We start from the raw sequence: 27,019 nt of genomic DNA, 5'->3' as shown, positions 1-27,019 counted from the left end.
CCCTTCGTACTGCGAAAATAGCAGAATAGCAGATGTGCAGAAATTGATCCCTTGTCGGATCAGGTAAGTGCTATATGTCCTTGGAATCCCAGTTGCTTCACTGGGTTAAAGCATGTGAAAAAAGTTCAGGTTCGTATTGTCTATGAATGTTTTTGCCAACAATGTGTCTTCAAGTTCTAACCTGTCTTTCCTTGTTCTTTTCTCTTGCAGGTTGCCAAAAAATCACTTGGGGACAGAAAATCCGGAAGTGCTTGCAGAGAAGACGAGCGGGAGTGACTTGTCGGTCCGCGAGTGGAAAAGAAGTCACGAAACCTCCGGACGAGCACTGAAAAGGGGATTAGAAAACCGCTTATCAGCTTACTATGTCTCTGTTCTTCTCTTTTCAGGAGCGGTGGTCGCAGTGAAGAAGACCTACCTGCCGGTCACAAGGGCTGAAGAGTGCTGTAGATATCTCCGGAACCAGGTAAGCGTGTGCTCGAAGCTACAGAAAGAACACGAAGCATGGGTTGCTCATTGGGCGTGGCTTTTATAGAGAGCCAAGCCCGAAGACTAGAATGTTCAACTTAGTTCTGAGTTGGCACAAAAGGATCCATACTAGTGGAAACAGGAAGTCTCATGTTACTCTATGGGAGTAGGGAGTACCAATGGATGAAATGGATACTAACCCTATCCTTGCTCGCCATGCTCTCACCCACAGTGCTCCTGCCTGTTTTCCCTTCTTGCCATCATGAATTGAATATGAAGGTCACTTGGTAGTGCTAGCTAAGCTAGTGCCCATCACAGTCCTCCCCCTCAAGGCCCCTCTCAAAGGTGTGCTTCTTGGACCAGGCTTGGTGGGATTGTTCTGATGGTATTTGAGTAGTAACCGAGGGGCATGAATGTTCTTGTTTGGCCCATATCTCTTCCAATCCACTAAGTCATACAGGGTGTTTCGTACTATCTTGGAATCCAGTATTTGTTTGACCTCGTACTCTGGTTCCTCCCCATTGATTTCTATGGGGGCTGGTGGAGCTAGTGTTCTAGTCCCAGGGTGTATAGGTTTCAACAAGGAAACATTAAAAACCGGGTGTATGCGCATTTGTGGTGGTAGAGTCAACCTCATGGCAACAGGAGTAACTACGCTTTCAATTGTGAACGGGCCTAAGAACTTGGGTTGGAATTTCCTGGCCCCTTTTAATGCTATGTATTTAGATGCAAGCCATACCGAATCTCCTGCTTGGTAGTTTGGGGCCTTTCGTCGGTGATGGTCAGCACACCTCTTTTGTGTAGCCTTGGCTGCCTCAAGATGTTCTACTGCATCTTTGGTTGCTTGCGAGATGTTTTCGTGTAAGGTCTTAATGGCTGGCATTTCCATGGCCTTTGGCGGGTCGTATGTCGAAGTTCTTCGGTTGCGGCCATAAAGAGTATAAAATGGTGTCATGTGTGTGGAGGCGTGTACTGAATTATTGTATGCGTATTCAGCCATCCACAGGATTTCCTCCCAAGAGCATTCTGTCTGATGTAATAAACAACGGAGGTATTGCTCCAGAGTATGATTTGTGCGCTCTGTTTGCCCATCTGTTTGCGGATGGTGACTGGTGGACAACCAGATTTCTATTCCAGCCAACGAGCAACAATGCTTCCAGAATCGTGACACAAAATGGCTTCCCCTATCGGAGACTAATATGGACAGAAACCCATGTAACTTCACTATGTTATTGAGAAATACCCGAGCCAAGGCCTGAGCAGATGGAATGCCTTTTAAGGCGATGAAATGGGCCATCTTGGTGAATAAATCTACCACCACAAGGATGGTTTTAAATCCGGAACTGCGTGGTAGGTCTGTGACGAAGTCCATGGAGACAGTGTGCCAGGGTGTGGGTTGTATCGCCAGTGGTTGTAATAAGCCGGCGGGTCTTTGTCTTGAGGCCTTGTTCTGAGCACATATTCCACATGAGTTGACAAAGTCGTGGGTGTCTTGTCGCCAAGTTGGCCACCAGTAGGATCGTTCAATTTTTTCAGCAGTCTTTGTCATTCCTGGGTGCCCTTCATTTAGTGAATTGTGGTAGTTAGTATTTCTTCCTGCAAGGTGCACGTTGGAAGGTAAAGACGATCTCGGTAATACGGTAGGCCGTCCTCGATGGAAAAGTTAACTCCCTTGTTTCTTCATGATCGTAATTCTCTTACGGACAGGCTGTCCTTTATCTTCTGCTTGAATGCATCCCATGAAGAATCCTCTCCACACAGACCCAGGATCTTGTCACCAGGGATGATGTCCACCGGATCAGGAATGCTGTAAGCTTGTTCCCCTTTGCCGATGCGTGATAAAGTGTCTGCTTTCCCATTTTTTACTCCGGGCCGGTAAGTGATCACAAAATCATATTGTGATAGGAACAGAGCCCAGCGAATCTGTTGGGATGATTGTGCTTTAGCCGAGCTCAAGTACTGGAGATTTCGATGATAAGTTATTATGGTGATGGTATGCTTGGCTCCGAGTAAATAATGCCTCCATTCCTTGAGGGCCTCCTTAATAGCAAGCAGTTCCTTATCCGTGACAGCGTAATTCAGTTCGGCTGGAGAAAATGTCTTCGACCAGAAAGCCACGGGGTGAAGATGACCTGTGTCGGGATTCCTTTGGGATAAGACCGCTCCCATGGCTGCACTTGAAGCGTCAGTCTCAACGATGTAAGGGAGGTCTGGTTGTGGATGTTGTAATACGGGGGCTGACGTAAATCTGCTCTTTAGAGCACAGAATGCCTCTTCTGCTGCGGGAGTCCATTCAGATTTTAGGTGCTTGCGTAGGAGGGTAGTGATGGGATGCACCATGTGCGAAAATCCTGGTTGAAAAACGTCGGTAGAAGTTCGCAAAACCAAGAAAGCTCTGCACTCCCTTTAGAGATGATGGTGATGGCCAAGTGAGGATCGCCTCTACTTTCCTGTTGTCCATTCGGATCCCTTGTGGTGACATGGAAGGAGCATTTTTCAAGCTTGGCATATCAGTGGTTTTCGCGTAACTTGTGGAGAACTGCTCGCACATGTGCTACATGTTCTTGTACGGTAGCCGAGTAAATGAGGATGTCATCTATGTACACTACGGCACATACGTCTAACAGTTCTCGCAGGACATCATTCATGAAGTGTTGGAATGCCGCTGGCGCATTACATAGTCCGAATGGCATTACCTGATACTCGTAGAGGCCGTACCTGGTGCGGAACGCGGTCTTCCATTCATCACCCTCCTTTACGCGCACCAGGTGATGGGCCCCTCGAAGATCCAGCTTCGTAAACACTTGCGCTTGCCATACTTGGTCGAGCAACACATGTATTAGCGGTAACAGGTACCGGTTCTTTACCATGACTTGGTTTAATGCATGATAATCGATGCACGTTCTTTGGTCCCACTCCTTCTTTGGGACGAAGAAGAGGGGAGAAGCCGCGGGGGATTTGGAAGGGCGAATAAAACCATTTGCGAGATACTAGAAATGTCTTCCTTATGTCCGTCTTGACAGAGCATAATGACCTTTGCAGTACAACGGGTAACCGGGGCTGATAGTAGCTGAGTTCCGTCGACAGCGGTTACATTGTCTACGACTTCCTTTGAACAGATTGGTAAACCGATTTATTTCTGCTGTCTCCAAGTCCAAATAATTTCCAATGGCTCTGCTATCGACGAATGCTTCAAGTGCGTGTAACCTGGAGGGCTGGCGTTGGTCCACGATGATCACCGGGATGGTGAAGTGGGAGGAAAAGGGATTCTTAGTTCCGCTCGACAAACCGACCTCTATGTTTGTCGGGCGTTGGAGTTTTACGCCTCGGTTGATTCCTTTTCTCCGTCAATAGCTCCAACTGTCTTTCGAGGGGGTTTTGCCGGGCAATTACGGAGAAAATGGCCGGATTGTCCACAGTACAAGCATAACTGCTCTTGCCGCCTTCTGTCGCGTTCTGCCTTGGTGAGTGGACCTCACAACTCCACCCAATTGCATGGGTTCAGGATGTGCTTCCATGGGCTGGCGAACCGGCGTCTCTTTGGGCCGCATATAGAACGCCCTGCTCTCAGAGCGTGTGCAGTCGGCCCTCCGGGTTTGTAAACGGTGATCAAGCTGAATTGCTAGGTCAATGTGTTCGGCACACCCATCAGGCGGGTTGACTACTTGTGCCAGGACGTCTTTGTGTTCCCCTTGTAGGCTTCGATAAAATATGGTTGCACGTTTTTCTTCGGGCCAGTTTGTTTCGGCTACCAGACGATTAAAAGTTGCTACATAAACCCAAAGATCCTGATTTCCTTGCCGAAGAGATAACAACTCGTCATCCAAGGCCTGTTCTTGTGTGCTGCAAGCGAAGAGCTTTTCCAACTCACGCTGGAAACCAGCAAAATTGCAGTGCAAAGGGTTGTCCCTGTTGACTAACGGCACGGACCAGTCTGTGGCATGTCCCCCCAAGTATGACAACACAAAGGCCACTTTTGATTGGTCTGTGGGGAACAACCCTGGTTTGCACTGGAAATGTAGGCAACACTGGTTCATGAAAGTCCCAAACCTTTTGGGTTCTCCTAAGAACCTCTCCGTAGGCGCCAGAGGTATGTTGCCTGGAAGGACTACTTGTACTGGTGCTGCTATGGGTTGAGGTGGTGACGTTGGCGTAGCCGTGGCTCCCCCTGGCAACGGAGCTAATCCCACTTGAGTCTATAGTAATTGGCAAGCAATCTTGTCTGTTTTGTCTCTGCTCACTATCAGTTCACGCGTTAAGGCGCTTGTCTCAGAACGGGCTGCATGCACCTCAGCCCGCAGCTCCCCCAATAACTGTGACAGCTGATCTACCTCTGAGGTCTTCATCGCTCAGGTGGAGGTGTTTTAGGGTTGGCTTCGTGTTCTGTCACGCAATACCCGAGTTTCCGCAGGAGCAATGGAGTTTGCCGACCTCTGCCCTGCCCTTTCCTCACCCGGAATACTCGGAGTTCTACCTGTAAGGAGAATGACGAGTTAGTGAGTGGTGCTACCCTAACCCAGGGAACCTTTCTCCCTCCCCTCTGTGGGCTGAAATCTAGTGTCTGGCGGCTCACCTCTTAGTTTGGAATTGTAAGCTCTCCGTCCTGCCTCTGCAGGGGCGCTATGGTGTGGGCCAGCTGGCTGTCGCGCTGACTTGGTGCTGGTTTTGCTGGTTGCTGCACTGGTACTGCGATGCAAACACCACAGTTTATTTTGGATAGTGGAGTCTTGTGCTCTTAAAGAGTGTCCCAAGGCCAGTTACCTCACTGGACCCTTCTTACTGCAGGAATAGCAGATGTGCAGAAATGGATCCCTTTTCAGATCAAGTAAGTGCTATATGTCCTTGGAATCCAGTTGCTTCACTGGGTTAAAGCATGTCAAAAAAGTTCAGGTTCGTATTGTCTATGAATGTTTTTGCCAACAATGTGTCTTCAAGTTCTAACGTGTCTTTCCTTGTTCTTTACTCTTTGCAGGTTGCCAAAAAATCACTCGGGGACGGGAAATCCGGAAGCGCTTGCAGAGAAGACGAGCGGGAGTGACTTGTCGGTCCGTGAGTGGAAAAGAATTCGCGAAACCTCCGGACGAGCGCTGAAAAGGTGAGTAGAAAAACACTTATCAGCTTATGTCTCTGTTCTTCTCTTTTCAGGAGCGGTGGTCGCAGTGAAGAAGACTGACCTGCCGGTCACAAGGGCTGAAGAATGCTGTAGATATCTCAGGAACCAGGTAAGCGTGTGCTCGAAGCTACAGAAAGCACACGAAGCATGGGTTGCTCATTGGGCATGGCTTTTATAGAGAGCCACGCCCGAAGACTAGAGTGTTCAACTTAGTTCTGAGTTGGAACAAAAGGATCCATACATTGGAAACAGAAAGTCTCATGTTACTCTATGGGAGTAGGGAGTACCAATGGATGAAATGGATATTAACCCTATCCTTGCTCGCCATGCTCTCACCCAAAGTTTTCCCTTCTTGCCATCATGAATTGATTATGAAGGTGACTTGGTAGAGCTAGCTAAGCTAGTACCCATGATAGAAAATCATCTCAAACAACACACAGCATTAAATCTCCAATTAGCAGGAGAATGCATGCTATCCGTGATAGCCTCTAAATCGAGCGCTGAAATATGGATAGTATTAAAGGACGGATCCAACAATGCATTGTCCTCGTGCCTACTTAATGCAATCAGTGCTCAAACGTGGACGACCCACTTTGCAAAGATATTTGCTAACCCAGTAGAATCTATTCAGACCCCATACATCGGCAGCAATGACCTACAGTCCTTGGCATTTGACCATCATGATATTCTGATTCAAATTAACAGATTGATCTCGTCCCGAGCTCCAGATCCAGATGGGTTATCGAATATCATTTTAAAAACCCACTCGGACTCATGGGCCCATTTTTTAAATCTAATATTTCAAAGGTTATTCAAACTGGTCAAATTCCTGGAAAACCTCAATCATCATTCCAATATTCAAGAAGGGCAATCGAAAAGATCCACTGAATTATTGGCCGATAGCCCTCCTTAACATCCCAGGCAAAATCTTTGCCTGATTGATATTACAATAACTACTCAAGTGGCTAAAGGAAACATCCAAAATAGACACCTATCAATCAGGTGTTGTGGCTGGTCTGGGCACAACTGTCAATTAATCTTATCTGCTATTGAAAAACAAGTATTAACAACTAAGCAGCCGATGTACTTCGCATTTGATAGATTTTAAATTAATTCACTAATTTTACTCCAACACCTCTATCAGGTAAAACTAAATCAAGAAGGTCTAGTATCTGACCACATTCCTACCCACCCAGTCGTGAAGCAAGGCTGTATCTTAGATTTTTATATCAGTTATTTAAACATTGCCCTAGAAGCAACAAGATAATTTACGCCTAAATTCAGTGATTCCCTTGTCTGCTCGCTCCTCTACGCAACGATCTGGTTATCCTTGATCAGACCCCAATAGGTCTGCAGAGCAAGCTAAGTGCGCTACAAACTTATGGAGTAGCAAACTCTTTGACCATTAATACAAAGAAATCTCGGATTCTAATTTTATCATCGGCCAATGGGGGGCAGGGGGGGACTAACTTTAAATGGTCCATAGGTAATCAACATTTAGATATAATTCATGACTTTTGCTATTTGTGGCAAAATATTAATAATAACGTTTGCGATACTCCATATATAAAAAAGAAATACATTCAAAATGAAAAGCTTGACTTCCCGATTGAAATTAATACAAAATAAATATGGTAAATCTTCATGCAAACCAATCATAACCTACCACAAACAAAGTTGTCCCTGTAATTACCTATGGAGCCTAAGCAAAACTTCCAGAAAATCGCCCAAGCTGAGACTATTTAGAAGGAATTTATTCGAAGAAAATATTATCGCTTCCAAAAAGTATCCCTACTCAAATAATCTGTTTTGAATTGTGTACATATTATCTTTTGGGTTTGGTTATGGGTGAATGCTCATGCCTCTTGTTGTCACGTCATCATTAGTTCTGTTTTGGAGAGGACGCCGTGGCAAATTCTGTGGCTTGCTATATAGCAAAAGCCTTAGGAGAGGCCAATTTAAGTTTTCTTTTTCCTCCAGCAGCTCTCCTATCTAAACCAGAGGCGAATAGGTAAAAACTTGTTCTGGGTGAAGCGTTTGCCAAGCGGAGAATACTTCTGGAGTATGAACATAATTCTGCCGAATTGCATGTAAAGATTAGCCGGCCCTTTGTGATTTAACCGTATTTAATCTGGGGTGTCAGTAAAAAAGACTGTTGGCTAATCGCTCGTGCAAGGTTCGACTATCTCCTCTTATGAGTGAACACCGCAAACTGGAAAGGTTATCCATATTCCGCTGCCTGCCCGGTGTGTGGGTATAGTACTGAAGATTTGCCACATCTGTTAATATTTTGCCCGGGGTACACTGGGATACGGAGAGCAACATTAATTCCAGTTCTTAGGGAGTCTAAGATTCGCCATTACAGAGAAGCTATTTTATTTCTTTTAAGTGCAGACTCTGTTTTGGTTGCATGGGCATTACTTACATATCTGAAAAGGGTGATGTATTTTAGAAAGGGTATAATAAGTATTCAGGGTGAGGAATGCCGTTGATCCCTATGTTGAGTGGTTTTGAATAGGGTATATTGTTTTTAGATATGTTCTTAATTGTATCAGTATTGGAAGTATATATTGTGTTTCTTGTGGTTCTTTCTCGATGTTGTTAAAAGATAGGTTTTATTCATTGTATGTATTATTTTGGCTTTATGTGTTTTATGGATTTTTGGAATCCGAAATAAACTTTTTTGACTTGACTTGATTGTGTCTGGTCTCCTTGCAAACTATAGTAGATTGGCAACCTGTGGCTTTCTACAGAAAATGTCTAAGGTACAAAACTCACTTGCTAGGTTTGATTTCAGCTATTGGAGGCTGCTTAGTAAAAAAGCATGATACATTTGTGGACACTTGGAAAGGTCATTGCATGGCGCCCATGAAAAAAAGATAACATGATCAAAATGTACTCATAAACCTGATTGAGCAAAGAAAAAATTATGACAATGCAACTGGGGACTATTATGGGACAAATGTAACAAATACAAGTCATTCAAAAATGGTAATTTTAAAATCAAACCATTACAGCAAATTCCCAAATATCTTTTGAAATTCCCAGATCATAAATATCGTAACAATCTTATGCGATTGCGCGTTAATCTATGACCCACTAAGGCTCTTCTAGCTGTGTGGTCAAAACACCTGACTCAATACAATTCCTGTAGATTTTGTGGTTCCAGTTCCTCGATTGAAACCTTGGAACATCTATTAGTTTGAATGTACGAGCTTAGCCACTGCGAGGAAAGAATATTTTCATACATTTTTCCATGACTTTAGACTATTATCTCCCAAGCAAATGTGGAATATGATATTCAATGCTAACCAAATATCGTTAAACATAGCAACATGTCCTCCTAAAATGAAACCTGTAAAGGGAGTTAATTGCAAGGATTGACCAAATAATATGTATATTATTACCATACTGCACTCACAATCATCACGAGATAAACACTTGAGACCATTTGAGCTTTAATAGTGGCCTTGTTTAAAAACATAATCCCAAGAAACCCCTTAATTTTTGGATAGGAAGCAGCAAAGCACTACATTTATAAGCATGTTTTATTGAAAATCCCATTATCTATGCCACTGGACGATACTTGATCAATATGAGAAAGTCCACACCAGTAATAGCGAGAGGGAGGGAAGCAGAAATGTGGGAATAAGAGGGGAGCAAACGGGGGGGAAAAGGAGAGGATAGAAGGGAAAGAAAGCCACATATAAGAGACCTTGTTTCAACTCACGGTCTCATTATAAATAATGGTACTTAAAAGTGTAAAGTATATTTTTATAATGCAGGTAATGAATTGTCAACAAATGGACTTATTAGAACATGTATACATTGTTTTATTATTGTTGTTCTATTATTGAAGTATTCAAAGAATGTACACAAAAGACTTTTTAAAGTTTTATATTTGAAAGGTTATTTACAACCAAAACAAAAAAAGGGAATACAAAGTCAAAAGCAAAACCCAATTCTGGCTATCTCAGATGTAGATTCAGAGACTGAAACAAGTGCAGGCTCATCAACAGATACTTCAGCCTAAAGTAGCACCAAAGAACCTCTACCCAAATTCATTCTTTTAGAGGAAATGAAACTCCTACATTAGGTAGGAAAAACACATAAGGCAGGAACCAGCCGAGGTACACAAGAGGAAGAACAGACGGGGGAGCAGGGGCCAAGGCAAATCCAAAAAAAAGAGGACAATCAGGAGCCGCGCAGACATGACCAATGCAGAGTGGACCTGCATTTGTTTATCAGAAAAATCAGATTGGCAAAATTCTTTGTAAATATAAACAACAATGAAACATCTAGCAATATAAGATCTGAAGTACCCTCTGCATTAACCATTAGAGACATACCATCACCATGTACTTTAACATCATTACAAGAAGATGATGAGGCTGCGACAGAACCAAATCTACTCGAATCGGAATGGAGTTCTAATATACCAGAGAATCTATCCACAAGCATGCCAGCACCTAGCCATTTAAGGAAGAAATTGAAATGTATTCCTCCAACCAACAATATGGCACATATAGACTTCTTTGAGGAATTAATCATAGATGATTTGAAAAATTGGCCTCTGCGAATTACAAAATGAATCACAATGTAACCTCAGACGAACGTGCAGCAATAAACAACTTAAAACAAGATAAGTCAATTGTCATCCGCTCTTCGGACAAAGTAGGAAACATTGTAATCCTAAATACACATGAGTACAAACGAGAGGCCATGCGTCAACTTAAACAAATCAATAACTATTAAAAGTTACCTGCTGATCCATACAAAATATATAAAACAGAATATGACCTAAAACTGTCAACCTGGCATGCAATGGGACTACTGACCACACAAGAAATGACATTTCTAGTAAATGATTTTTTCAATTTTACCAATCATACACTTTATACCCAAGATCCACAAATGCATGAGGAGACCACCGGGCAACCAATCGTTGCATCAGCTGATTCTTTGCTTGAAAACACATCGAAATATCTGGATCAATTTCTTTTCCCGTTTGTTCAGACATTGCCATCCTATATTAAAGCTACGTCAGACTATCTTCAGCAAATTGACCAGATACCATGGAAGCCAGGATATTTGCTTAAAACACTGGATGTTGTTTCCTTATGCGCGTGCATTGAACATAAAGAAGGCATGTAAGCTGTTAGAAGGTACTTATCCACTAGATCACTGAGTTTCAGAGACCATTCCCAGATGCTGCTAGACATGCTCTTCTTTTGCCTCACACACAATGCTTTTATGTTTGACGGGCAAATTTATAAGCAACTATGTGGGACTGCCATGGGTACAACAGCGGCACCCACGTATGCAAACCTTTTCATGGGAAGCTGGGAAGCAAAACTGTTTGCGGAAGAAACTATGCACATACATACCAACAAGGAGGCCCTATGGCGTCACTACATTGACGATCTATTTATAATATGGGAAGGCATACATAATGGATGTGTTTCTTCAATGTTTTAAATACACAGGATAGCAATCTCAAATTCACCGAGCAACATGACTCAATAGAAGTGGTATTCTTAGACATCAAGATCATAGTAAAAAATTCAGTAATCACAACGGAAACTTACCGAAAACCGACTAGCACTATTTAATTACTTCACGCAGAAAGCACACATCCAAGATGTCTAAAGAATAGTATACCATACAATGAATTTCTAAGAATGAAAAGAAATTGCAGCAAAAATAAAACCTTTGAATAAAAAGCAATAATAACAGCAGCCAATTTTGCGGCAAGACTCTACAAAAAGTCGACAATAAACAGCGCATTAAATCAATGTGCCAAACATACTCGAGAAGACATCTTAAGAAAAAACAAAGAGAAAAGCAAACCGAAATCACAGGAAACCAAATCTGAAAATATACGGTTTATCACAACCTATAACAACGGGGCTAAAGAGATTCATAAAATTCTGGCCAAACATTGGTCTTTGCTACAGAGCGATCCAGATATCAAAAAATGCATTCAAACGAATGCTAGTGTGACATTCAGGAAAGCTAAATCATTGCAATCAGAGTTATCACCAAGTCTCTTCGTAACCCCTGCACAATCTACAACTTTTTTACAATGCACAAAATGCAAGGCTTGTAAATATGGGGTATCTCATAAACATTACATACATCCACGAACTCAGAGGAGAGTGACCATTACCAAACATATTACTTGTTCAACAACTAATGTTATCTATGCAATTACATGTGATTGCAATCTCTGGTATATTCGAAGCACGAAATTAAAAGTGAAACTTTGTGTGTTACAACACGTCCGAGTCATCAAATACAGAGATCCGCCTCACCCCCTCGCAAAACATTTCGAAGAAAACATAATGGGGACATGACATATCTTTAAAATACTTTGTCATAGATAGAATTTTACCACACCCGAGAGGTGGCAATCGGGAATGAAGATTGAGACAAACCGAATGTAAATATATCCTTGATTATCACAAAAAAAAACCTGGGAGGCCACAACAAAGGCGAGGTACTCTACACCTTTGTGAGAGACTAGAACACTTGGGGGAACATTTGTTGGAATACAATAATTATCCCATGCTTGGAAACATGAGACTATAATACTATCTCTTGAATTTGATACTTTTCAGCATACTTTTGTATATACTTTTTACATACTTTTTAACATGTAGGGAGCTTTATAACATATTGTACCATATGAAATAATTACAGGTTTCGTTTTTTAACATTTGAATAGTCCATTTTTCAAAATTCCCCTTTTCTGTTTCCCCTCTTTCCCCCATTTTGGAGATTGGATAACCATGTAATTATAGAAAGTAGACACTTCTACACAACTACGAGCTTTTAACCTTCAACCAATCAAAGGGCTGCCTAATGAGTGATTATACATACTATACATTTTACTTGACACTCTCAGAAGAAAATTGACCAAATGTATTGTGTATTTTATTGATATCTTTACATGGGAATTTAATGGACTACTGAATGCATAATTTGTATGACATCGAATTGGTAAGCACTATGCACTTTATTGAGGTTGCTACAAACAGTAGCGCTCTACTTTGCACAAGCATTAACAAGCACTATGCAATTTATTGAAGTTATTACAAATAATAGTGCGCCAATTTGCACAAGCATTAATTTGATGTCGATAACAAGGGCATGACGCATTTTCCCAAAGACCAACAGCTATCAACTGTATGATATATAGTATAACCATATATTCGCTTGTCCTGAATGTGCAAGGCCTATGCTTTTTATTGAGATGATTAGATGTCAAAAATGAATATATGTGAACACCAACAAGTACATGTCATCTATAAAAGATATGTATGTAAGCACCATGCACTCTAAAAACATCTCAATAAGGCAAAGATGGATAATTAGTGAATTTAAAATGTAGCTAAGTGCAAAAAGTACAAAAAATACGTTAACATTGAGGTGCAATTGTCTTTTATATTGTGAGCACTATGCACTTTATTAAAGTACTAAGCACCTTAACAACACCAATGAGATATTAACATTGATGGTTAATAGCTGCGATATTTGTGAGCACTATGCACTTTATTCAAAGCACTAGACACCTTAGTAATACCAAAGAGATAGATCCATAACGCTGACATAATCCAAACGTGGGGTGAAAACGTGAAATAAGGAACACGTTGCTGAAAATTAAGTATTAACAAAGACATGTTTTATGTTTGTACTAGACGTATTCTAACCTCTATATGGATGCGGAATGCATGAATAGAGTAATAATATCTATTACAATAGACACTTCCAATATGGCACCCATGTAAACAGGGAATGGTTTTAAACACACAGTTTAATGGAAAGCAAAAAAGGACAACATCATTTGTAAAATGTTAAAAAAGAGAAGCCTGTCTTTTGTGTTCACAATCTGACGAAGCCCGTAAGGGTGAAACGCGTAATTGTTTGTTCTCTTCGGAGCTACCTGTCCACCGTATTTGCAAAATAAAGGATGTTTGATGGAGATCCTTCGTTTGCATCTGGCTGATTTTTATCTGTGAGGAGAGTCCCGCCTAAAAAGCTGCAATTAGCTTTTACTTTTCTTCGTTTTTTTGATATATATATATATATATATATATATATATATATATATATATATATATATATATATATATATATCCAGTCCCCCTACTATTGCACCCAATCCTGCGGTTAGGAACCAAATGGCTCAGTGGTTTCGGGACAGAGGATCTTTCCCAGGTTAGCTGAGGGAGACAACACATGGAACAATTCCACAGCTTCATGATGTGCCCCTAAATGAGATCATACTTCAAGGACATAATCTTGGAGGTGATGCCCCAGGGACCCAAGAAATAGGTTAACACTGAGGCCACAGCAAACAGGAACATTGGCAGCTGTCTCAAAAGTATCTGGCATAGACAGGGTACCAAAGCTTCTGCACCCTCCTTGAACCCTCCCATGGGGGAGAAGAGCTGCATGAACCAGTCTGCCCCGGATATTCCAATTTAAGGACAGCATCAGTGATCCAACGCTTTTATGTGCTGCTTTGCCTCCTGATCACACTGTTTTCCAATGAGGGACATCCATGCCATTATGGCTGCCACCAATCTGCGGCCCCAGCACAGCTTGCCTTGTTTTATCTCAGCACGCTGTGATTGGGTCCTTTGTGCCTTCTAAGGCCCAATTAGGCAAGCCGACTGGCAAAGCCGTCCCGGCACTGTCTCTATGCTTGCTCTTCTTCCTTCTCCAACAACTGCTGCCCTACCAGCACAAGGGATCTCTCTTCCACCCCACCAGGACAGGGGGAATATCTCGCCCCACCCCTTCCTCAGCAGACTCGAGGTAAGCCCTGTGGAGCTTCTGTGCATATTTCATCAGCGCGTCACAGCATGTGCATGGGGCAAATTTTTGGCCAATTTAAAAAAAACTACAATTATCAGAATGATACATATTTCAATTTAATGTCGGCATCAGCGCTCCAACGCTGTTTTATGTGCCGCTTTACCTCCTGATCACACTGTTTCCCGATGAGGGACATCCATGCCATCATGGCAGCCGCCACTCTGCAGGCCCAGGACGGCTTGCTTTGTCCTATCTCATTGCGCTGTGATTGGGCCCTTTGTGCCTTCTAAGGCCCAATCAGGCAAGACAACTGGCAAAGCCGGCCCGCCTCCCAGGGCCCGACCTTAAGGTTCCTGTACAGGCCTGGCTGGACATGTGGTCCCACTCTGTCACCACAGGCAATGTTGGACTGTGCCAACCCTCCTGCCAGCATGTGAGAACTGACTGTTGCTAAATGGCTGGCCTCATCACTCCTTGACTCCTACCCTCTGCCGTACAGGCATTTCTCACTGCCCTATCTCTGTTGACTTATGTTCCCTTTTTACAGGTGATCCACCTCTTAAATGGATTTCTTCCTTTCCAAAGCTCTCACCACACTGCTCACACTTCTGCACTGCTGTGCTGTAATACATGTGTCACACAAATCGAATTTAAGTGTGCTTTCCACTTGCATTGGTTGTGACTGTTCAAAAATCGAAATTGGGTGCGCTTCCATCCTGCATTTGTTTGTTCTGCTAGTTAAAATCCTACTTACTCCCTTGCTGTTTTGTTTCTGTCCCTTGCTTCCTTGTACCCAGCCTTCACCTTAGTGCCCACTCATTCTGCCCACTCCTACTCTGTTTCCTTGTTTGTTTGCACCCTCCCGTGTGCTACTCAGCCGGATTAAGTGTAGCACGCCATGTGCCCCCTCATGGCACGCTCTACCTCTCCTATCTTCTCCATCTGTTTCTCTATCTCCTACCCTTCACCCCTCACCAAGTCTGGCAGGAAGAAACTTAAGGAGGGCACACTTGGCTCCAGCACAGGACTTCCTATCGCTGACACCTATGTCAGTGCTTCCGCCAGAGAGACCCTCAACAACATCCTTTTCGTTGTTCCATCCCTGGACCTATGGACTCTTCATATGGTTGCTCTTCTGTCTTACTCACACATCAATGGTGGGACCCGCTAGGGAAGTCATTCTTGCCGCCTCTTCGACCTCCAGGGTCATCATTAATGTCTATCGAAATTGTACTGTCTTGGTACAAGGGCCTCAACCCAACCTCCTTCTTTTTGATAGGCTCCTCCCTCGCCTTATCAACTTTCCACCTTCATCATCATTGGCTCCCTTGCCAACTACACCTATGGCCTCCCTGGCTCCCTTACCTGCTAGGCACACCTTGGCTTCCTTGCCCCCACCTAGCCGCACTACCCCTCTCACTATGGCTCCTCTGACATCTTCTATGACCCTGGCTCCCTTGCTCACTCTGCACTAACATCCTCGTCAGCCTCTCCCAATCTGGTGCCCTTGCCACCCAAGGCCATAGCAACTGGGGCTCCCTTGCCCTCTGTGGAGCCTCCTTCACTGGCTGCCTCGCCATCTACTACTTTCCTGGCTCCCTTGCCTGCACTCCCTGCGGCCCCTCTGCCTTCTCTTGCTCCGATCTCTTTGACACACACACCGCTTACGGTTGGGAACTCTGTCTTCTTCCCCCCACCCCCTGTAAATCCCTCAAGAATGGCAATCTGCTCCACATTGCCACACTTAACTCTCGCTCTGCAGTCAAGCACTCCTCTGACATCTGTCACCTCCTTGAACACCTGGCCCTTGATGTTCTTGCTCTCACTGAGACCAGGTTTAAAGGCAGCTCTGTCACGAGTTTTGACCCACTTTTCTCCCTGAAGGCTACACGATACTCTCTGAGCCCAGGCTTAACAGGCCAGGAGGGGGAATTGCCTTGATCTTTCCAGAGTGGATCCCTGTTTCTACCATTCCCACTCAGGCCTATTCCTCTTTCGAATGCCTGGTCTGCAGGCGCGCACGCTCTCTCTCTCCTGTCGCCTCTCTTACTCTGGCCACCTTCTGTCGGCCGCCGGGCCATTCCACCCGCTTCCTCTCGGAATGGGCTGACCTGGCATCTTCTCTCCTTTCCTTTCCTCCGCCTCCCAACTCCTCCTACTGGGGGATCTAAACATCCATCTTGACTCTCCTGACTCTTAAGGAGCTTTCCGCAACCTATGCAGCTCGCTCGCTCGCTCGCTCTCTCTCTCTCTCTCCATTCTACCCTCTGGTCCGACACACACTGCTGGCCACACCTTGGATGCTCTCATCTCCGCAGACATCCCTCTCACTACCTCACTCTCATGGACTGATCACTCTCTTCTCTCCTCTCACTTGAAGCTCTCTTCTTCTTTAGCACTGGCACACCCGGCACTGCCTCGCATCTACAGGGTCTTCCGACCCATGAAAAAAGTGTCAATGGCTGCCTTTGCCTCCACCTCCTCCTCTCCTCCCCTCTTGCGGCTAACTCCCACCCTGACGCAGCCCTCTCGAACTTCCAACTTTCCATCTCCAATACTTTCGACATCCTTGCCCCTGTCATGAAGGTTCAACTGAAACCTCTCAAAAAGTGCAACTCTTAGTACGACTCCGATGTGGCTGACCTTAAGCTCGAGTGCAGGGCAGCGGAAAGGAAATAGGGATCTTCAGGTGCATCCTCTGACAAGCTGGCCTTCCGCCTTCTGCAAAGGCAACATAGACTCTGCATCCGGTGCAAGAAAAGAGTCCATATTCAAGCCCGCATCTCTGCGGCATCCAGCAACACGGCTGAACTTTTCAAAGTCTGTAAGGAGCTTGCTAACCCTCCTGCAGCCTCATCCTCTGTTGCACCCACCCAGGCCCTCTGCTTGGCCCTGGCTGCACACTTCACAGATAAAACACAGGACATCCTGGCCTCTCCCTCCACTGCACCCACTCGTGCACCATCACCTCCTGGGTCCCCCACCAAGCCTCCCCTCTTCTCTCCTCCCTTCCCTGTCACACCTGAGGAGATTTCTAGACAAGTCCGGTCTATGAAAGCCTCTTCCTAAGAGGTGGACCCTTGCCCCACCAAACCCATCAAGGACAACATTCATTTTCTAGCTCCAACCTTGACAGACCTCTGCAACCTCGCCACTGGAGTTTTCCCCACTTCTCTCAAGCATTCTCTTGTGCACCCTCTGCTCAAAAACCCTCTGCCGACCCTTCTATTCCGGCTATTGCCTGATCTCCATAACTCCTTTCCTGGGCAAACTCCTGAAGAATTTGTCTATCTCTCAGCTTACCCTCCACACTGAATCTGTCGGTTGTCTCCATGACCATCAGTCTGGCTTTAGAGAATCCAGAGGCACGGAAACTGCTCTTCTGAGCACCCGTGAAGACCTGCTCTCAAACCTTGACACTAACTCACCCCCTGTCCTCATTCTCCTTGACCTCTCCTCGGCTTTTGATACAGTAAACCACAACATCCTGATCACCCATCTCCGTGATACCCTGGGCATCACAGATCAGGCCCTGGTGTGGCTCTCGTCCATTCTCTCTGACCATCCTTCCCAGGTGGAACGTGGGTCCTTTCTCTCCGCTATCACTCTCTCTACTTGTGGTGTCCTCCAGGGATCTAATCTATCCCCCTGGTTTTTCAATGTCTATATGGCTCCTTTGGCCCACAAGATCTCTGCCTTCACCTCCAACTTTCAGTGTTATGCGGATGAAACATAGCTCTCTTTCAGGCTACCCTCAGCCTCTTCCTCCTCCTCGCTCATTCCTGACTGTACAAAAGTCAGTCCTGATGTGCTGCAAATGATCTCTGCCTTAATGCCAGTAAGACAGAGATCATCGTCATCGCACTTTCCCACTCTGGCCGGGTTCCCTTGGTCCTGTGCCCCCACCCACCAGTGAGGCAAAAAATCTGGGGGTCATCTTCGACTCTACTCTCTCCTTCTCTTCTCACATCTCAGACGTGTCCAAAAAATCTCACTACCAGCTGCACCTCCTCGGAGGTATTGTACCTTTGCTCGCCTTCCCCCAGAGGCTCACTGTCTCCAGAGCCCTGGTTCTCTCCAGACTGGACTACTGCAACAGTCTCTTTCTCAATCTTCCTACTTCTACTCGCCGACCTCTACAACTTATCCAGGACTTATTGCAAGACTTATCCTTGACCTCAAGTCCAGGGACTGCATCTCTCTGGCACCGAAATCACTCCACTGGCTCCCTGTGGCTGCAAGGATCAAGTTCAGGTCCCTTTGTGTAGTCCACAAGGCTTTACAAGGCTTTCTGGGGCCGTCCGTGGCCCTTACTATCTAGAACCCTCTCTTCCCAAATACTCTCCTTCTAGAGCCCTCCGCTCGGCCTCCTCCAACTCTCTGCAGGTGAGCCATTTCTCCAAACAGAGATTTGGGGGTAGATCCTTCACCTCTGAAGGTGCCTCCCTCTGTAAGAGCTTACCTACCTCTCTCCATCTTGAGCCAGACCACCTTAAATTCCAGAAACTCTTCAAGACCTACCTCTTCTCTTCCTCTTTCTCTCTCCTCCTCAGTTATCTTCGCTTCCTTCCCTCCTTCCTTCTCTTCCCCAACCCACTCAGTTAGCCGACTGGTTCGCCTCCAGAGCCCCACAGGTCTCAGGCTCCCCGGCCAGTCCTGCACTTTCCTCTGGGTCTCTGCACTCTACCTGGCACTACTGCATTATGCTCCAAGAGAGGGGCAACCACTCTGCACTCAACCCAGGCCCCTGCTGGACTGGGCGCACTTGTCCCCCTCCCTCGCACTTCATGTTCTTCGCACTTGCACAACCTTGACCTTGAATGGTCAAGGCCTTTCAAGTCTGTCTGTCTGGTCCTCCCCCTGTCTCCCCTCCCTAGTTCGGTTGTGCTTAAAGTACTTGAAGTACTTGAAGTACTTGAAGTGCTTGAAGTACTCATGCATAGGCGCATTGGATGACCAACTACCAAGCAGTCTGAAAATGTTGCCAGGCCAGTAATGTAGTTTATTGATCTGTATGCTCCTCCTCCTCTAGCTCCCATCACTCTTTCACTAGTAGATAGGCCTCTGCCTAGTATGCTAGCTATTGTTGTTAGATCATTCGGAATCTTCAAGGCCTAAGAATGACAACTGTACTCCCTAGTTCCCTTCCCACTTTGAAGCACTTCACTTTTGTATAAGCGCTTTACAAATAAACAATTACATCTGTCTGACTCTGGGGATAGAGGGGAGAGAATGCCACTCGGTTAGGGTCTTCCACAAAAGAATCGGATGTCATGGAATTCCTCATGCTCCAGATGCTCCTCCAGCAGAAACCAGCGTACTTGATGTGATCACTCTGAAAGCCGACTGAACAAGAATTTCGCTCTGGGCGTATTTAGCGAAGTTGACAAATTCTAGGAAACCCCTCATAATGTTTGTTCACTCTGTGAACAAACAGTTGGCTGCAAGATTCCAGCATCTGCCGACAGAATCTGTTTTTGGTATCAACCCTCCGCTAAGTTTACTGTAGTGTCAGCCTTCGTCGCTGATGGCAAGAATCCATCCATATCTTCAGCCAATTGCCCACAAATTTTAACCGGTACAGGTAAAGATGAGGAAAAACCTAGAATTCGTGGGCAGGAAAGTTTACTCTAATGGTTCTCTATACTGAGGGACACCAATCCAGATGTTATCTTAAATGCTTGCAATAGCAAATGGTGGCAAGAGATTGATGCTTTTGCAGATGTCTTTTTTGAGTGGTTCTACATGTTTTCTGCATTGTTCATCACTTGCAGCATGATCAGTTTCATTTGACATTCTGGAAACTAATAACATCACACCCTTGTACAATTTCTGTATTGTGCATTGGACACAGGCTTCTTCCTTCCCATATGTCAGCTCCATTTTCCTAACAATTTTCATTGAAACTCCTGAAGGGGCTGAAAATGTTGTATTCAAGATGGGCAGGGCTGGGTATAGGACTATCCTGGATCTTTCACTTTTCAACAAGTGTTTTCCAGAGGAAAGATTCAAGATGGTTTCTCCTACACAGATTATTTCAGTTTTGATCGAGGGTGAGGGGGTGGGTGGTGGCTGTGCACTGACAGTCCGTAACCTGACCCATTGGAACTCCATTAAGCCTGGTGTGGGAGACCTACCAGGGTTCTAGCCGGAGCCTGTCCACCCTCAAAGGAGGGCGGTGGCAGTTGAGGGCCACATTGCCTGTCTTCTCCTCAAGTGCCTGTCCAACCTAAATCACCCCATGCCGGCCAGGTTTTCTCTTTTACAGAGACACCAAAAAGCCACAGCAACACAAGACAACCACCCGTAGGAAGGCAACCCATTTACACCCTACTTGATCTGTAGGCAGCAATCTGAGCAACAGAATCAAAGCAGGGAGTGAGCGCCAGCGAGCGAGCATCCAGTTAACCTACTTAACATCCACAGGTGCATGCAACGTTCCCCAGCCCCAGGGGAAGGGCTTGACCCTCCTATTTGTAACTTCCCATTATTGTAGCACACCAAAGGCAGGAAAGACTGGGTCAAATTGGGTTGTTCGGGTGGGGTCAGAGGACGAACAGATAACAGACCCAGAGACCAGCAGGACCCAGAGACCAGCAGGAGAAAGGACGGATTGGTGCATGGAGGGGATCTTTAGAAAATGTGAAGTATTGGTTGGTGAGAGCAAGTTGTACTGAGTGTGCAAGCAAGGCTAGTGAGTTAGATTGAGTGTAAAGTGGTTGTGCGAGTGAAAGAAGTAACTTGGGAGTTGTGGTAACAGTCGTTTGGAGGGTGAAACAGTAGTGTGCAGAGAGCCATGACAACAAAGGGTGGGGACGAGTTGCAGAAGGATTGAGAAACTTTGGAGGCACAGAGGAGGAAGACCTAGGGAGTAGGAAGAGTGAAGGTGGGAGGAGTTAGGCACAGAAGAATGAGAAAGGAGAGAAAGAAACATCAGGGCATGCACAGAAGAAAACCGACTCTGGGCGAGTGTCAGAAATGGCACATCCCCTGAGCATATTATACATCGAGTGGTAGTGAAGGGCCAGTTTAGAAAATAATCCCCTGAGGCAATATATTTGGCAATTGCCAATTATCAATATATATTCTCAGTATACAAACCCGGAAACTAGGGATGCTTGGGTTAGGGTGGAATATGCTATTTCTAGATGAGAAAGTGAGGGACGGCACTAGCACCCTGCCAGACATTTTTTCAAACAACTTGAACCTTCTATGGGAGTTGAAGTATACTTTGAACCATCAGTGACGGCACTTTAGACCTCTGGGATGCATACATGTATATTCCCATCTAGAAGTCTTGCAAGTAATAACCTGCCCTTTTCCATTATAGATGCCTATCACCAGTACAAGGTGCGCCCTGTTGAGTTTGTCTTGGCCCAGAGATACTGGACCAAAGTGATGGATATCGTAACATTGTTTCTAGGACTCCAAGGGATCCCTGTTTAGACGACTGGCTGATCAGGGCCTCTACAATCTCTGAAATCAAGAACATGTTCTGCTACTGACTTTTGCACTGGGCCTCACTCTAAAGGAGAAATAGACATTGGTTCCCACTCGGATGATATAAAACATTGAACTACTGTATGGATAGGCTTGCTACCCAAGGAGAGGATTCAGGGCTTAATTTCAATCTGCAAGGAACAATTCCATGACTCCACTTCATTTTAAGAGACTCTTAGGACCGATGGCTTCTTGCATTCTGGTGGATGTGCATGCAAGACTACATACGAGGGGCACCTAACTCCAATTTCAGAACCATTGGCATCAGAACCCCAAGCGTCAATCCGTCCGGACTTCGCCGGAGATGTGATCCGACCCACTGTGGTGGATGAAGGCTCCAAACCAAACGGTGGAGTCCCTTTTACTCCACTGCCCCCCTACGAAAAACCTCTGTATTGGCTCCTCCCTTATGAGCTAGTATGGACTCCTCCCTTATGAGCTAGGGAGCTGTGATACAGTCCAGGGAACTACATGATCTCTGGATCGAGACTGCCACATCCTGGCATTGGAAATTTGGGACTGGTGCCTACTCCATTCCATATCCCCTTAGTCTTGCATCTAGCAGCAGATGAGAATCTGCAGGTGGACTCCCAGAGCAGGCAATCCTAAGCCCCTCACAAATGGGAACTTATCAGGCGAATGGTTGGCCACATTTTCAAGGCCAGTGGGATGCCTCTTCTATAACTTTTTGGCAGAGGAACAAGAATGTCCTCTTTTTGCCATCATGGAAGAGGAGGGGCCTAAACTCCCTAGGCAATATTTTCCTTTTACCTTGGGGCAGACGGACCACATATGCTTAAACCTGCTATTCCACTTCTTCCCAAGTTCTTGCACAAATTCAAGCCGTCTCCAGGCTATGACCTAGGATCTGGCTAATCTTCTCGGGGCAGCCGTTTCCCCGCAACATTTTCTGCATTTTTTATGAGAGGTAAGCATCCCAAACCCCCCACAGTCACCGACCAGACAACACCCCAGCCCCCCAGCCATACCCTTAAAAATGCTGCAAAAAAACACAGCAACATGGCAGTTTCACCAATAAATGCTGAAAAGGCAGCAATGGGGTGGGCAAGTCTGTTTACCTCATCCAGGTTGCTCTGGACTGTCCCAAAAGGATCTGTTTGCAGTCCTCCAGAACTTGAGGAGCAACCCTCCGTGGCCCCTCTCACCTTGTCCAGATATACTCTTTCAGCAGAAGGGGTGGTTTTACACCCCTTACCTCACCCCTCAGTTTCATACTTTAGCAGCCGGGTCCCGGAGTACTTAGTCTTTGGGCAACTGGGTCTTTCAGAAAACATTTTGAAAATCATTATGGTTGCAAGAAAGGATTTGACTAGGTTGCAGTACGCGAGGAAGTGGACTACTTTCTGTCATTGATGTCTTGACCGAAAATGTATCACCTGAAAGCGTCTGTGGATAATGGTCTATCTTTTATTACCGAAACAAAGGACTCAGTGGACACATGCAGGTGCTAACGTTCAGCACGTAACTGAGAATTAGATAAATGGTGGTGACTCATTCAGATCCAATTAAGACACTTGAAAGGCCTTTTCAGATTCTTCCCTCTGAGAAAGAAAAACACGCTCTATGGGACTTGCTTATATATTTCTCTCCATTTTTGTGAAAAGGTTGTTTGAGGCCTGGCATTGGATTACCGTATGATGGGTGCAAAGTTCTGAAGAGCTCTGCCTGATTTTTCACAGGGAGAAAGAAGGATGTTCTAAGAACTCTGCCATCCATCCTGCTAAAATGTTGCATCAACTTTTCACATTGACCAAGAAATCTCCTTGCGTGTGTCTTTCACAAATCCCTGTCAGATGCTTACAGAATTGTGCACTGCATTTGTGTGGGGAGGGTGCAGAAAATGTACCTGGAAAGGAAAAGGCAGTTGTAAGGAAAGCAAAACTGTTGAATTGGGCATGGGTTCCCTAGGCATGGCAGCATCTAAATCCACCATAGCTCAATGGCGGCTATCAACCACCCTCAAAGCCTATAAGATAAAGAGTAAAGCTCCACTGGAAGGTTTGCATGCTCACCTCCTAAAATCCAAATGGGCATCGATCTCCTTTCAGAAGCAATTTCTCATGGAGATTTGTAAGGCTGCAGTGTGGGCGGCGACTCACCCATTCTGCAAGCACAACTCACTAGACTTCATCACAAGAGCGGATACCATCTTTGGACAGGCAGTACTGCATAACCTATCTGGCAATGATAATTCATTGTCATCCAGCCATTTTCATTTAGTGATGTTTTGGCATCTTTCCCATATGTATGGAGGAAAGGTGACGGGATATAAGAGTATAAAAAGGTTAATCACTGTAGTTACAACGTTTCTCTTAGTCAGCAATCCCCTTTAATGTATCTCCCACCCCCTAAACCCTGGGAAAGTTGGAACGAATAATGGGACTGACCGTTAGTTGGGGCACGTAGTACCCAAGCACGGCGTAGCCAGTGTACATGTCGGGGAAGAAATTGAATTTTAACTGCAGCTAAGCAACATGCTCTGGTACCATAATTATGGTAGGAAGGGTATTTTGGACTAGGAGTGCAGTTATCACTATGATGAGTATCATTTTCAAAATTGACCTTCCCATTTTACAGGTGGAAAAAGACTGATGGGTTAAGCCAGAGTCTGCATGACGGGTGCGGTCAGTGTCACTAATACCCCCTACTCTTGGCTTCACATTGAATAAAGGTTGCTTTGTTAAATGTTCCAGCCCATACCCTTAGAGGTATTGATAACCCACAAATAACTTGTATCAAGCGATAATGACATCTCTGCAATGGGGACATACTAGAGTTTCGTTGTGCTATATTCTCCATTGCCAGATAGACTTCGTCTGTGTGTGAAATAATTCCATGTATTCAGTAAATTTGCACTTCCTGAAACAGTCCATCCATCTACATTCTGCCAAGTTTAAGGCGCAATCCATGCAGTTCCACACTCATTTTGCTGTGCTTGCTGACTGACCCAATTATATTTTGTAATCTTGTAATAGAAAATTAGCATATTGCTTTCAACAGAAGCGATCTACATAGCTTCATAAGATGGGCAGAGCACTGCAAACATGAGCAATGAAAATATTGGATGAAACAAGAAACTGGGTGGTGGAGGGTGCAATAGTTACATAGAGCATAGATAGCACAGGATAGACAGTGAATACATATGAAAAATAAACTGTTTGATATTTGCATTATATACTAAATGCACACATTGTTTCTTGAGGAATAGGGTATGGGATCACGATGGGAGAGATCATCCCAATGTATCAATCTGGCTCACTCTTTTGTTAGATGTAGTTTGTAACCTTGAACCTTGATGCCGTTTGTGATGTTCGTGAGATCAGGGGCAAATCCAGTGATGGTGATCCAGGTGTTTGAGGGGAAAACAGGGGGGCGGGAGTGTGGGTATGGAAAGGTTTAGATGGGCTTGGTTATGGAGGGAGAAAGGGAGCCCTGGAAATTGGCACTAGGGGGAAATTCATGAATATATTTTATAACCAGATGAAGGACTTTGAAGAGGGCGCGATTATGCGTGGACAGCACCCCTGCATGAAGGTGGTCTACAGAGGTGCTACTCAATTTGTTGAAGACTAATGTGGAGAACAGTAGTCTTCATAGAGTCATGGGTAAGATTGTAGTGGATTTTCTGGCTGTTCAGTAGGTTCAGCGTGACAGATAAAGCAATAACAGTATGAAATGAAGTTTCAGATTGCGGTTGAGGACCTCCAGTTTGAGAGCATTTGGTGCCAGGGGAGATGATCATGAGGAAATTATTTTGGAGAAGGTGGAGAAGATACAGGGTGCAAGACCAGATGGAATATCATGCAATGTAGTGCCTTCCTGTGATGGAGTAATTAATTGGTGGTGCGAGAGGCTAGTTCAGAGGTAAAGGAGGGGATAGAAAAAACTATTTGAGTTTGGTCATCATAAAGATTTCTAGAGAGGATGAGTTTAACGAGAAGATGCATGGCTCACATCTTACTTCAGCAATTTGTATTTCCTTTGTAACATCTGTTTCTGTTTTGTATTCAGTTTGCTTATGTTAGTATTGGTTGTGGTGTTAAAAAGGCTCTCTGGCTTATTTTCTTTTTGTTTTCAGTTCTTCGACTTGCACCCCCCCCCCCCCCCTCAAATACACCCCACATCCCCCAGCGCTGGCATACAATTACTACTGTAGTTCATTTGCAAGAAACTAATGGTCTTTTACCTTTATATCTGCAGTAACAGAAAGTAAATCACATTCCAAGGAGAAGAAGAAGAAGAAGAAAAAGGCCAAAGAGGTAGGTATATGTACACTACACTGTAATCTGCATCTCCAGTGGAGCAAGGTGAGCCAATGTATTGGATGCTGGCAGTGAAGAGACACCAACAATTAAATGACTGTTAAGAATGACAAGACCACAGAATGTGATAATCAATTGATATTCTGGTATTATGGTCACTTGGTGTTTAGATTTTTAAGAATCTTTCATGATCGCATTGCTATTAACTGACAGTTCCACTTGTAAGAACAGGTTCCATATTTATTGTATTTACATGTTACCTGGATTCCCGGAAGTCCCAGGTCTGGGCTTTTTACTTACATAATTTGCTTCACACACTCGCACTCTACAGTTTTAAGTCTTTAGGTGCAGAATTCTACCAGGCATCTGATGTGTGAGAGAGTTGTTTCGGTTTTGCCTGCTTAGGTAATCTTTTGTTTATTTGTGTCAATGGGAGCAGTGCGTATTTAGTCATACTGATCTTTGACAATGAGGCAGCAGGACATTTTCTTGACTCTCAAGGTTCAGAAGGTAGACAGTGACCAAAAATGGAGACATAAATTGTGTTTTGGTTTTTGAAGAGAAGAGCTTCTTTCTTCTCTGCCACCAGTAGACTGTGTTGGGAGTTATCGTTAAGTGGATGACTGGGAAGTCCATATGTGATGATTTAATTTGCAGTTATGTGGGAGTGGGCTGAATCTGTCAGTATATCTATGGAAGGCATAGAATTGTGTATGTTTTTCTGACTGTGTAGAGAACGCTCTTTTTGAAATTGATGTATTCTATTACCCAATGCAAGATAAAAGAAATGCCCCACTTTGTGCCTACCTGCACCGTGTCTATGATGAAACCAGGC

General features: G+C 44.7%; 1 protein-coding gene across 2 annotated transcripts in view; it reads left to right on the top strand.

Annotated features, from left to right (window-relative positions):
• Positions 1 to 27,019, top strand: part of RABL6 (RAB, member RAS oncogene family like 6) — a 931,527-nt gene that overhangs the window by 839,234 nt on the left and 65,274 nt on the right. For both annotated transcript variants that reach the window (XM_069609758.1, XM_069609759.1), the window contains one exon: positions 26,123 to 26,181. In XM_069609758.1, coding sequence (XP_069465859.1) covers positions 26,123 to 26,181 — 59 coding nt within the window. The remainder of the gene's footprint in view (positions 1 to 26,122; positions 26,182 to 27,019) is intronic.

This window comes from Ambystoma mexicanum, chromosome 8 (assembly GCF_040938575.1).
Source record: "Ambystoma mexicanum isolate Mex_15411 chromosome 8, UKY_AmexF1_1, whole genome shotgun sequence".
Taxonomy (NCBI): Eukaryota; Metazoa; Chordata; class Amphibia; order Caudata; family Ambystomatidae; genus Ambystoma; species Ambystoma mexicanum.
Note: the sequence above shows the minus strand (reverse complement) of the source record. Positions and strands in the feature narration are given on the sequence as shown.